Below are 12,435 nucleotides of genomic sequence, written 5' to 3' on the forward strand. Positions count from 1 at the left end.
TCAACAGAGGCATATGAAGTCTCAGGAGCGCGGGAACTACTTCCAGACTGGGGGGCACACCATAATAGAGGTCAACCATAGGGTACCCTCATATCTAGTTTTCCAGTTTCCACTGGTTTTAGGCCACCTATTTTTCACCCCTTGGCTTCTTCAACCAAAAAAGAAAACATTTTCAAAAAATGCGGTATTCCGTCTCAAAGTTGTGGGGCACCGCCCCCACGGCCCCAGAGTTGGGGGGGAAGCAGCCCCCACAGCCCCCCCCCCCCCTCCCCCCGGCTCCCGCGCCTTAATGATAAAGTCTTGAATCAAGACTCTTGATGCAATTTTCAGTTATTCTAAAACATAGCCTTCAACATAGTTTGTAAAATCTGCGTAATTCCTCAAATGACGAGTGCCGGTTTAGGTCTTGTTTTTGCGCCTCTGGTGGAGAACGTACTTCACTTCAGATGAGGTGCGATGATCTACTGCATTCCGCGTCGGACACTAACGTGCGTCGAGATCGGCCCTCGCGTGCCGAGATCGTCCCGCGCGCGCGGCACATCGTGTAACATTTGATTAACGACTCTTCTCTTCTCACCTCAGGGACAAACGGAAAACGACGGCAACCTCAGAGGACAACTCGGACAGCGACGACGAGCGGCGACCCACGGGCAGCGAGCACGGTGCCGGCGGCGACTCCAAGCACACCGCCGGTCAGCCGCAGCAGCCCCAGCAGCAGCAGCAGCAGCAGCTTCCGCAGGTGAGGTCACTGCCGGCGGGACTTCAAAGGCCGCCGGTCCGCACACCCGATCCCGCGTGCACGTGCGTTAGTATGTACCGTGATGTCGACCAGAGCCACGGGCGTAGCCGTCTGGTGTTCAAGGAGGATTACATAACCGGGCAAATGAGACTAATGACATCGCTCGTCGAGCAGTCATATCCAATAACGTCGGATTCCGTTTCAAGCGTATTGGATGTCGGTCAAACATACACAGTATCACATCAGAACTTCGTCCGGCATGTTTTGCATACCATATTCATCCTCGTTTGTGATAGCCAGCCTTGTCTAATGTAGAATTAATTTCAAAAGCGGCTCGGCCGCAATCCAAAACTCTCTAATTGCTGATAACGACCTTGCAACATCAAACGGGAGCCGTACGACCGCGCGCATTGGCTTCCGCTCAGTTTCACTCCCCCTCTTTCTCCGGCTCCACCCCTCTCCACCGTCGTCGGTGGTCTCTCTCTCGGGGACGTTTGTGGCGCGCTGTATCGATTTGCGGCGCAACTCTCGTCACGGTGACACAAGCGATGCACCAATGGGGCTGCGACGCGGCCGGGGGCCGGCGCGAATCACTTTATCGGCATCGACGCGTCGGCCAATTGCTTGGATCGTGTGACCGGGGCGGGGCCTCGAGGGAGGGGCGCTTCCCGCGCCGCGGACGGGCGCAGCCGATTATCGAGGCAGATCTGACGGCACTTCACAGCGCGTAAAGGGGAGAATGGGATGCGTTGGGTTTTTTGATTGACTACTAACAGCGCGAGGATAAGAATAAGGTGTGTTTCCACGGTTAAATATAGATAGGTACTTTTTATTCGAACAAAATCTATAAACTTATAAATCAATGAATTGGTCCCTTCATTTCGGTTGCTATTCACGTTATTCATGATAACCATTTGCTCGAACGGCGAGTGGCCGTCGCCTATAATACTTTCGAGTAATTTGCTGCAGAGGAGAATGAACAAAGAGCCACGAGCTTGCCATTTACTTTTAAAACAAAATTAATCAGACGGTACCGATTCGCCAAAAAAGAGATAGCGGAGTTGCAAGATTTTTTTTTCACGCTAATTTAAGACTCAAGCACTTGATGAAATAAAAGCCCACTTTGCACTATATTTAGCCTAATGCTGGAATTTCCCAATGGCAGGTGTTTGTCCAATGAATGCATGGGTTAATTCGTTAGTGCAATTATATCGGCTGTCATTAAAATTAATGCAATTGCTTGCTTAGCACTAGGAACTTATACATCACTGCAATAAAATTAAGATGAATTAATACGCGCCTGGTCGTGTCAGCGGATATTGCTATATGCGTCTAATAGGCCAGTTACCACACTTTCCAAAGCTAATAGAATTGACATCGTTTAAATGAGGGCAATTTGAACAAATAATGCATCATTTAGACCTTCAAATTGCACGTTTTAAGACCATTCGATTACCACAATTGCAACTTGCAAGCTGCCAGACAAAAATACCTTGAATTATTTTATTTGCACGCTACAAACCAGTGCCGTCGCGTGCAACAAAACGTTCGCCTCTATCTGGTGATTGTCGGCGCCGTATCCTCGGGATCTGTGTCGTTCCCACCGTGTCGATCAGACGGCAAGATTTGTCCGGCCATTTGTTTGCTACAGCACCTGAATAATGAGTCATTTCGGCAGCCGTCGGCCGTCGGCCGGGCGCCGCGGATTACACGTGTAATCGACCGGGACGAACTGCATCTTCATTGTCCACTGTTCGCGGAACGGCCGACCAGACGGCCGCGCCGCCCTGGACCGTGCACGACGACGGTCTGAGTCGGTGACTGAGCGACCGGCGACTTTTGCAGGCCGTTTCCGTGAACGGCTGGGCCGAGTGGCGACCGCCCTAAGCTCGGACAACCCCGTCTGTCTTGTTGTCGCGTCCCGTGTCGCGTCTGGACGGTGATTCTGGTCCGGCGCTTTCCCAGCGTTAGAGGTGGCTCTGGAAATGGAAACTCTGTGTACACCTTGAAGCTTTGTCGGCATCGTCACTGGCATTTCCCGTTACATCTGAAAGCATTATTGGCTTTCTGAGCTCGATTTTATATTTTATATTTTGCAGCTTCGGTTCAGCAGTGAACGTTTTCACCAGCAAACCCGTGCATTTCGTATGACCTTGTGTAACAGCGTAAAAGTGTAACGAAACTAAACAAATGTGAAAACATATTGTCGCTTTCCCCTGCAAATGCTTTATCTTTGCTTTGCATACTTTCTAATTGCAACGTAGTTGTTCAATCAAGTTGGCGCTAGCATTTGTTTCGTTAGGACGAGCATGCTCGTCTCAACGAAATGCTGCAGCATGTCAAAAACTGCGTTTTCCAGACCGCTTACGGCACTTTCTCTTTCGCAGAGTCACACCAGCGTGCAGCCCACCTCCATGTTCGACTTCAAGCCCGGCGGCGGGGGCGGCGACCCCCTGGGTGGGGGCGGCGGGCTGGGCGCGCCGTCAGCAGCCGCTGCCGCCGCCGCCGCCGCCGCCATGTACCACAGCCAGCTGGGTCAGCTGCCGCTGTCCGGAGGCCACGAGCTGCTCCAGGAGTACCCGGGATTGTGACAGTGGAGCGGGTGGCCGTCAAACGGGGCCGCCTCCGACAACGCCTGACCGCCGCCGCTGCATCCGCCGCCACCGCCGCCACATCCACCGCCTCCGCATCCACATCCACCGCCTCCGCTGCCGACGACGCCACCTCCGACGACGACGACGCCAAGGTGACTTCGTCAAGCTTCGGCTTCTTTTTCGGTTCTTCGAAAGGTCGACAGAGGTGACCCCGTCACGGGTGGTGGGTTAGGCTGTACAGCGCTCAAGTTTTGGGCAGCAACACCATCCCGAGTGCGAAACCGTCGGAACTGGGATGAGTCTCAAATGTTGCTGGACGCTGTGCAACTCTGGAACCTCGTGTTCTGAACGGTGAACCTGCGGGGAACGGACACCTAAAGAGCTTGGAGGAAGCCGCAGGCAACGTCAGCACTCAGCATCTTCTGCAGACTCAGAGGACACCTGGCGGCTGTCCCGCGGCGGCGCACAAGGTGACCTACCGGCGGTAGACAAAGGGGGCTATGTGAGCCGAACAGAACGGTGGACCCGCATTCTCCGTCCGTGTCAGCTGCCAGGCGCGAGTGACCCCGGCCTTCCACCTGTGGATATACTCCGTTCACTTCAACACTGTCCTCTCACAGACGCGTCGGAGAAACGAGCATCAGGCCGTGCCCCTAGCGCAGGAAGTTCATCGGACTTCAAAGCTCTCTTGATTGGCTTGTTGGTGATTTTCGCACTTCAGCTTTATGGTCTCGCTGAATCGGATCATGACGTCGAAGAATGAAGCATGTGCTTATGGAATACTCTCAAAATCAGCACGTGCGTTGTCTTGTGGGAAGGATGATGACCCGGGAAATGCTGGACTTTGTAAGGCCCAGGATGACCTGGGTTGCATACTTAATGGACCCTGGTCAGGTCTAGTGACGTCAGAACTGCTGGCAGTGACGCCAGAGACTGTCATTCAGTGACGTTGGCGCGCTGATACAAGCAGTGATGTAAGCAATGTCACTTGGAATGAAGTACCAGTGTTGTGATGAAACAGTGATTTATTTCGCGTGTTATGCGTGTGTATCCCCGTGGCGTGATTGTGCTCGTCGGTGTGACAAATGGTGGCTGAAAGAGTCTTTGCTTTTTATGTCTACAGAAGTTTGGTATTACAGGATTTATCACTCCTGGACTTGAGTTACCTACCACGCATGTATTTAATCTAACCTCTGCTCTTTTGCTGTTACCGAAGTCAAGTGTTTCGTCTTTGAAGCCAGACTTGCAGACGACCGCAGAGTCTCAGCATTCTTATGTTGTCATCCACCCGCCACAGCTGTTCTGCAGTAAACGTCTGCTTTTTCTTTTTATTTACCACTTGTCATCGGTATTGTCGGCAATGTTTCACTCAAAGAGTCGGTGTCATTAGTGGGTTCAGAATCACATGTTTCTGGGTGATGTGGACCGTTCAGCTGTCCTCAGCGTTGTTTTTGTTTGGCGTGCTCACCGCTCACTGCTCACTCGCACACATCTTGAGCTGCAGCATTGCGAAACTCTCAAAATCTCTTGCCGATCACACACCACTTTTAGCTGCCTCTCGCTGTTGGTGTCCGTTTCGTGGCCTGTACTACCTTCAAACGAATCTCGTCTCGCGCTTAAATATCGATTCTGTTTAATTTATCATGTCATTCTGCGAGCGAAAGAACGATTACATCATTCCCAATGTGCAGTACGTAGTTTCCAATGGTGTAGCGGTTTAGGCTGTCAAAGTCCTGGGAAGTGCAGCACTCTTACGAATTTGGTTTTGGTGATTCAACGATGGTTAATATTACCTATTATTAATAATTTATATGCATGATAGAGTTGTGGCTATTCCTTGCCTAGTTTCTGTGAAACGCAATCGCTGCTAATATAGTAATATACCGAGGATCGTCTATTTGTGTGATGGTAATAGTTATCAATGTATCCTTATCGTGCGTGCTGCAAGAAGCTAGGCATTGACCTTCAAGACTGGTCCAATGAGCAGTTGACCGTACAAGAAGTCCGCCCTGTAATATGTCAGCGACCGACCTCCAAGCGATCGCTGTAGACGTTTAACGGTAGAGTAAGACTCTGAATGGGAGGACTAAGTTAGTCACGGATGAACCATTTCAGCAATGGTAGCTAGGTAATCAGCAGCAATATGTTAGCTGCTTTCTGCTGTTCAGCTTGATTTCCAAACATCCGACATCGCTTCACCAAAGGCGAGCTCAGAGCTGCCGCAGCCCAGCCATTTTCACCGGCCGACACGACGCAGCCGTCCGCCATCCCATTAGACCTCGTCGCGTGTGGTCTGACTTGCAGACTGCCGTCCGCATACCGCCGCGGGCGCCGAACTGGCTGGACGGCCGCGGCCTGCAGCCAACATGGCGGGGAGCACTGCCTCCCCTCCAGTCCCCTGCCCTCGCCACACGTCCCCCTGGACCCAGGAGCGCCGCTAATGGGGGCAGAGTAACGACCCCATAGAGTGATGATGACGTCACAGAATTAATTGCTACGGCGGCGGCACGCGGCAGTCGGGACCGACGGCGGAGACTCGCACACGTGCCCCTCATCCTCAGACGGCTCGGGGGTGAACCGACACTCAATACACCGACTGAGTAATGATGAGCTAATGAGCAATTCTACCTGAAATCGTTCACGAGCGTGGCTAAGAGATCCTCTTTTTCCACTGATACTGAGTAACTGATGCGTGAGAGCGTGACGCCGTGTGCTACCGTCACGTGGCAGCTGCTCCTCATGCCCGACCTCTCGGCACACGCTCTCCTCCTGGTGTGTGCACTGTGCATCTGCCGACACCTCTTAACAGCGCAGGTGCGGGGCTCGCACTCGCTATGGGAATCAGTGCCTAGCATAGCCGAGATCAGTAAGGGTTGCGGCTTCCGTGTGGTTTTAGGGTGTAACAAAACATAATGTCGTGCAGTTAAATCTTCTGCTTCTGTACAGGCCCATGAAAATGAAGATAATCTTTCGAAATGGTCGTTTATTTTCGACTTTTCTCACCTGCAAACACGCTGCTTACCTTAATTGGGTGATGGAGGATTAACACGTACGGGAAGCTTGGTGAGTAGTGCCAAATCCTTTGCTGACAGGGATTCAACTGATGAAAAAAAAAACAAACAAAACATAAGGCGACGGAGCTATAAAAATGTAGACACCGCGAGGAAGGAAACGGTGGAAACGGCTGAGCTGCTTACTGAAATGAATGGAGGCTTGCGCATGTTACGAATTGTGAGCTATGCCCTTGACAAACGAAACTTTTATCGTAACGTAACCCATAGTCTTTACCTCACTAAGTAAACCCATTCGGTGAAATCACGAGCATTGCTTATGCTCAATTTAGCCTACCAAGCCAACCGATGGCATTCTTCCGACGCACTCACGGTGAAGTCCTCAAACTAGAGTGACTGCTACGCTCCGTATACAGAGCCCAGCTCGTCCGGTCCCGGCCGGACCCAGCCGGACCCACCGGACCCGCCTGGACTCACCGGACCCACCGGGTCCACCGGACCCGCCCGGACCCACCCCACCTCCAGGTGGCAGCGGTAGGTGTTGATTAATGGCAGACTGGCTGGACAAAGCGTTGGGCAGGCGGCTATCGCGCCATCGGCCGGCCGGCTAGATGCGGAGGGCGTTCTGTGGGCTGTCAACACGACGACGACGCGTCCCCGGGCGGTCGGCCGACCCGACGGACCGGCTGGAGGCGCCCCGTGAGCGCTAATCGGGCTGAACTCTGAGCCGACGGTCCCACGGTCCGCTCTGGTCCTAAGAGGTCAGGAGGACTCACTCTTCTGAGCCATCGTGGTTGGCCCCATGAGTCCTCCGGAGGCCGGAGAGAGTCGAGAGTTGCCGCGGCAGACCGTCGCCGGGCGACGGGGGTGGAGTCGGTGTCAAGAGCGGTGATATCGTCACACGCGGGCGTGGGAATCGGACGACCTGGGTGTCGCCCACCGGGCAGGTTTGACACGTCACCGAGACGGCCCGTCGTGATCGTCGCACGGCGTCTGATGGCCGCGACAGGTGTCGGCGCGGCTGTGACAGTTGTGACGCGTCTGTCGGCACTTCGATCGACAGGGTGTCGGCTCCTCCCCGATGGTGACGGCCCGCCACCGGCTGTCACAGCGGCCAACAGTCACAGCGAGACAGCCGAGATGACAGCTGGGAGGGCGCCGGATCGTCCCGGCTGCCTTAGGGAACTTTTGTGACGCTTTCGGTCGTCAGGCGTTTTACAACGGAATGTCGCCAGCGCATTGTTCCTGCCCTGGATAGGTCGTCTGCTGATAATGACCCGTAAACGAGGCCTTATAGCACAGACAGCCGCAAACCGGCCGCTCTTCAGTGATTAGAATCATCTGCCTAGGCACAGGCTGATTATCTGCGTAATGACAGTTTACCCAGGGGTTTTATGCGAGGGAAATCCGAGGATTTGATGGGGAGGGGAGATAGGCTCTCCACAGGGCTATCGTCGCCAGTACACTTCAGCGGCCTTTCAGCGGACGTGACGGCTTAGAAACGGGCGACAAAACACGGATTATGTCGTCTGCCAAGCGTACCGCTCGTCATATATAAGATGTCCGATGAACAAGTACGACATAGCAGCCGATTGATCCCTATATCCTGAAAACGGCAAAGAAGAGAGAAGAAACAATGAATTCGTGTGTCGTGGCTCGTGCTGTTCAGGGGCGCGGGAACTACTTTCCGACTGGGGGGGCACACCATAATAGAGATTAACCTAGGGTACCCCCAAATCTAGTTTTCTCACCGGTTTTAGGCCACTTATTTTTCACCCCTCGGCTTTTTCAACAAAAAAAGAAAACATTTGCAAAAAAAGTGTGGTATTCCATCTCAAAGCTGTGGGGGCACCGCCCCCACGGCCCCAGAGTTGGGGGGGCAAGCTGCCCCCACTGCCCCCCCGGCTCCCGCGCCTATGGTGCTGTTTTTTATCATCCTTAATACTCCTCGTTCAAAGTCTTATCCAAGTGTGGTTCTACCTATAATGCATTCACATGTGTGGTTTATTTGCTTTGCAATTGTATTTATTAATAAAATATCGGAGCGGAACAGGAAAGTGAATCAAATAAAGTAAATCTGCCAGGTATCAACTGCAACAGTTTCTTTAAATGTTTTGTCCCTTTCCGGTGTCATGGCATTGGCAAGACAGCAAAGGCATTGCGTTAGCCATCTAACGTTGGCCCCGGAAGTCGTGATGTCATCGAACACCGCCAGATGTCGTTTGAACTTATATAAACGCTCCTCAACGCCGAGGAAGGCATAAATAAATCATCAGCCTCGCCGCTGGAGCGACTCAAACGTTAGGAGCACGTGCAGCTGAAGAAAGGTCAGGAAGCTGCAATGACCTCATCATCGCAGTTTATCGGAGGGATGAATGAAATTCTATCTGGATATTCTGCAGACCCGAAACCGTTAGGCGAAGCCATGCAAATACGCTGGAGGATCATTAGAGATTGCACGGCACGTGTTCGAAGAGGACGCCCTCACATTCCGAGCTGCACGGACCGAACTCTAAACAGCCAGGCCTCTGAAAGGTCTAGCCAAGGCCATGTATAGTCTAGCTGTAAATAACACCCAAACTGGAGAAATGTGGACTTTGACCTCTGCCATCAGGTACGGGTCGCAAGCTATTCGGCTTTGACACTACATCTGCTGAAAATCAATGATTCTTTGTCTAAGAAATTGTCTCGAAGTTGCCTTCTACTTTGCATCTCGTTTATAAGCGGACTAGCGAGTCCGTCTCGGTACCTTCAAAACTGCCTTTCCACCGTATCCCCGAGAGGCGGACTGCACGTCGTTGATAAGACTATAACCACTCCAACTAGTGGTTGCCTCGGTAGCACCACATTTTGTACTGTTTTACTGAGTTCCTGTCAGCACCGTCTGTCCCCAGACACCACCCGCAGAGAGTGACGAAGAGAGGAGAGCGGCCAGACGGGACGAGAGGGGAGAGGGTTGCAGATGGAGCATGGAGAGAAGAAACGAAAGGATGAGCGTTTAGAGTGGTGAGGAAAGACGAGTTGACTAGGCCGTAGGTAAAGCAGTAGGGCAACGCCGAAGCATAAGGTTACCGTGATGCTCTGAGCTCGTGAAAAAGATAGAAGGCCGAAGAACAAGATGCAACTGCTTCTTCAACCACCGACCAATAACGCAAAATATTCACTTACTAAATTAATTATCCGCTTGACCACACCCAGCTTCCCAGTTTTCAGCGCTTCCTCAACACTCTCCACATGTGTCGCCCCACAGCAGTGTCGGCACCCTGCGACAGCAGCGGCGCAGGCGGGCCGCTGTTTTTCTGAATCGTGCCGCTATCCAGCCCGCATCTGAGCGCGGCGATCTGTGCGCGCCCTGCGCCACTATCGCCGCGCCATCTGCGCGTCGCGTCGCGTTGGTCGCGTCGTCCTGCGGTAGATTTTATCGCCGGTGTTGGGTTACCGTGATTTATCCGCGAGCGAAACGGCCGACAGCTGGCTGGTCTCCATGGCAACCTGAGAAGGCTGCTCCCCTCGCGGTTGCCGGTTGAGGTGGAGTTTTGTGTTTAGATGCAATCAGGACCAGTAGACAATAAACACAAAATGTGTGCGATGAGAGGTAGGTAGCTTTGTTTTGCCTCGAGTCAATTTGTTTTGCCCATGTTGGGGCTAGTGAGTCGCAGAAACCACCAATCGATTCAGGAAAACCTGCCGTATTGAATGATATGTAAATAGCGCTATGACTTCCTTCGACCACTTTGTGACCCGAGGAACGTTGACCTGAGGTCAACTCGCTATGCTGACCTGGCCCAAACAAAAAGCTTATCATTCGACGAGCTGAGTATAACAAACACGATGGTGCCCAAATCGCAGCTTTACGACCATGGCATGATCACTCGCCAATAAACCGAGATCCCACGCTGGGGCACTTGACCTGACCTCAGAGGTCACCATTTTCCGGAAGGCTCTAGCTCAATTAGGGGCGAAACGGTTGAGGAGGAGGCTCAACAAACCCATCCCCACAGGTCTCGGGGTGCTGGAGGGAAGGGTGAATAAAAAATGGTATTCGATATTTCGATAAGGCAACTCCAGTTGCTCCGGTCTCCACCAAACTTTTGGTACAAGGTTGCATTTGAGGTGCGACATCAACAGCCATCAGCCAGCGACGATCCCACTGCCCCCCCCCCCCCAATTGCATTGACACGACACTATTATTCTTCTCCTATGCTGCTGACAATGGCACTTCAACACTCTCAAATCTCCCCCCCCCCCTGACTTCGTTCCAGTCCTTGCCTCTTCAGTTCTTCACTCCCGGCCGTGCCGCCAACACCACGCCGCGCCGGTCACCAGCAGCCCTTCGCTCGCCACCGCGGCCCGGCCAGGTCCCCTGTCTCCCACCTCACACTGCCACCAGGTGGCGCCTCTGTGTGGATCACCAGCCACTCGCTGTCACCCCACAGCACCCATGTGAAGGCACCGAGCGGCCTGTCGACGGCCACCTCAAGGAAATCCAGGCGCCGCAGTCGTGGGTAAAAACGGCCACCGACCAGCGCGCTCATGCACGGCGCTGGTCTTCCCGCCATGTCATGGCGGGCTGTGACAGGACGTCGAAAAGACGTTAGTAAATGTGAGAGTTAGGTAACTAGTTGCCGTTTGATATTTGTCATCTTGGGATCTGGTACACTCGAAGCACTAAGTGGTTTGACTTCTGTAATGACAGACCCATGTCTGGAAGCAGTTTATGATTTTGACTAATGCAACCAGTTTCACCTATTTCAAGCTTCTGCATATAATTATGCGGCCGTATAACTCTTGATAAGTAGATAGCGGGGCGATGTATTAGCAATTAGACTGCCGATCTTGAACGCACGCTGGAAATTTGTGATGGTTAGACATTGAATGCACCAGCGCTCCTATACCTACATGCATCTGCGGCTTCCTAATTTGTCCCGGGCTGCGTGGACGCAATTGTAACGGACAAAAATAGCGGCGTATCTTTATTACCTTGGCAGACCATGAGTGTACATATTGCCTCTAGATTACAATTATTTCTATATTTAGAAATAGGGCGACTCATCACGTCGCCTACAATAGTTGCCTGAAGAAATTATTAAGCTAAGCTTGGAAGCTCCTAAAATGTGCCGAAGCGTTAAGATTGGCAGTGCGAAAAGCTGAAAATGACGGCAGCTTACCTTGAATCATTCGACCTAATTCAATGGAATTATTGCAGCCAATATAAAAAATGTCAAGTTATTGCATAAAGCAGAACGCGCTCCCACTGTTATCACATGCAGCCTCTAGCTGACCAGCCCCGCCGAACCTGTTTCACCTTCCGTTTCGAGTTTCAGCTCCCCGCTCCCTCCCTCACATCTGCCCCGTCCGGGGGATCGGAGTTGACAGGCGTGGGCAGCTGCTCACCAGCTGTGTTAGCGGAGTGAGAATGGGGGAGGAAGGAGGTGAGGAGAGGAGAGAGTGGGGGAGAGGTCCCAAGGCGCTCCCGGTAGGGTTAGAGAGATGGGGAGAGGGAGGGAGTGGCGGCACGGGAGCAGAGCGCTGCTGTGAAGCAGGCTACACGTGTCAACCCCACGAACTGAAATAATAAACGGTGACATCGGATATGGGAAATGTTTTGCGAACGGGGCTGGCGGGAGGTGGCATTGGGTAGTGTGGAAAGGCTAAACGTTGGAATTCGGCTCACTGTGTGACTGTTGAATGCCACTGATCGTGATTGTGTTAGCAATTAGACGACCCTTAACCTGAATTGTGTGTGGAATTGTGGATCATTTTATAACGGTAATAGTAAGGTGCTTCTCTTCCTTTCTCTTCTCAGAGCTGTGTTGTTGATCTATCGTTTCATTGCAGATACTATTCGATGGGAGGTAGGTAGGTACTCATGGATCTGTCCAAATGTCTCATACACTCAAGAATAAAACTATTATGCAATTAGAGCACTTCATGGTCCGGATAAATCCGTTATCCACGGATAAATCCGCGGACCGGATAGGATTGGATTCTAAATTTGTTAAAAAAGAACGGATATGGGCGGGCCGGATTTGGGAATTGAAGGTTGATCCCGGCTCAAAACGGATCAAAATTTTAACATTCAACATTGAAG

At 52.3% G+C, this 12,435-nt stretch overlaps 1 protein-coding gene across 1 annotated transcript; it reads left to right on the plus strand.

The window, feature by feature from the left end:
• Nucleotides 1-582: 582 nt before the first annotated feature.
• On the plus strand, nucleotides 583-5,221 carry LOC122364438 (mitochondrial distribution and morphology protein 12-like; the record flags this gene model as incomplete). The annotated part of the gene is made up of 2 exons (XM_043334799.1): nucleotides 583-739; nucleotides 3,127-5,221. Coding segments are annotated over 2 exons (361 nt in total), but the record flags the coding sequence as incomplete, so codon positions are not given.
• Between the last annotated feature and the right edge of the window lie 7,214 nt (nucleotides 5,222-12,435).

This window comes from Amphibalanus amphitrite, unplaced genomic scaffold (assembly GCF_019059575.1).
Source record: "Amphibalanus amphitrite isolate SeventyFive unplaced genomic scaffold, NRLGWU_Aamphi_draft 000676F_arrow, whole genome shotgun sequence".
Taxonomy (NCBI): Eukaryota; Metazoa; Arthropoda; class Thecostraca; order Balanomorpha; family Balanidae; genus Amphibalanus; species Amphibalanus amphitrite.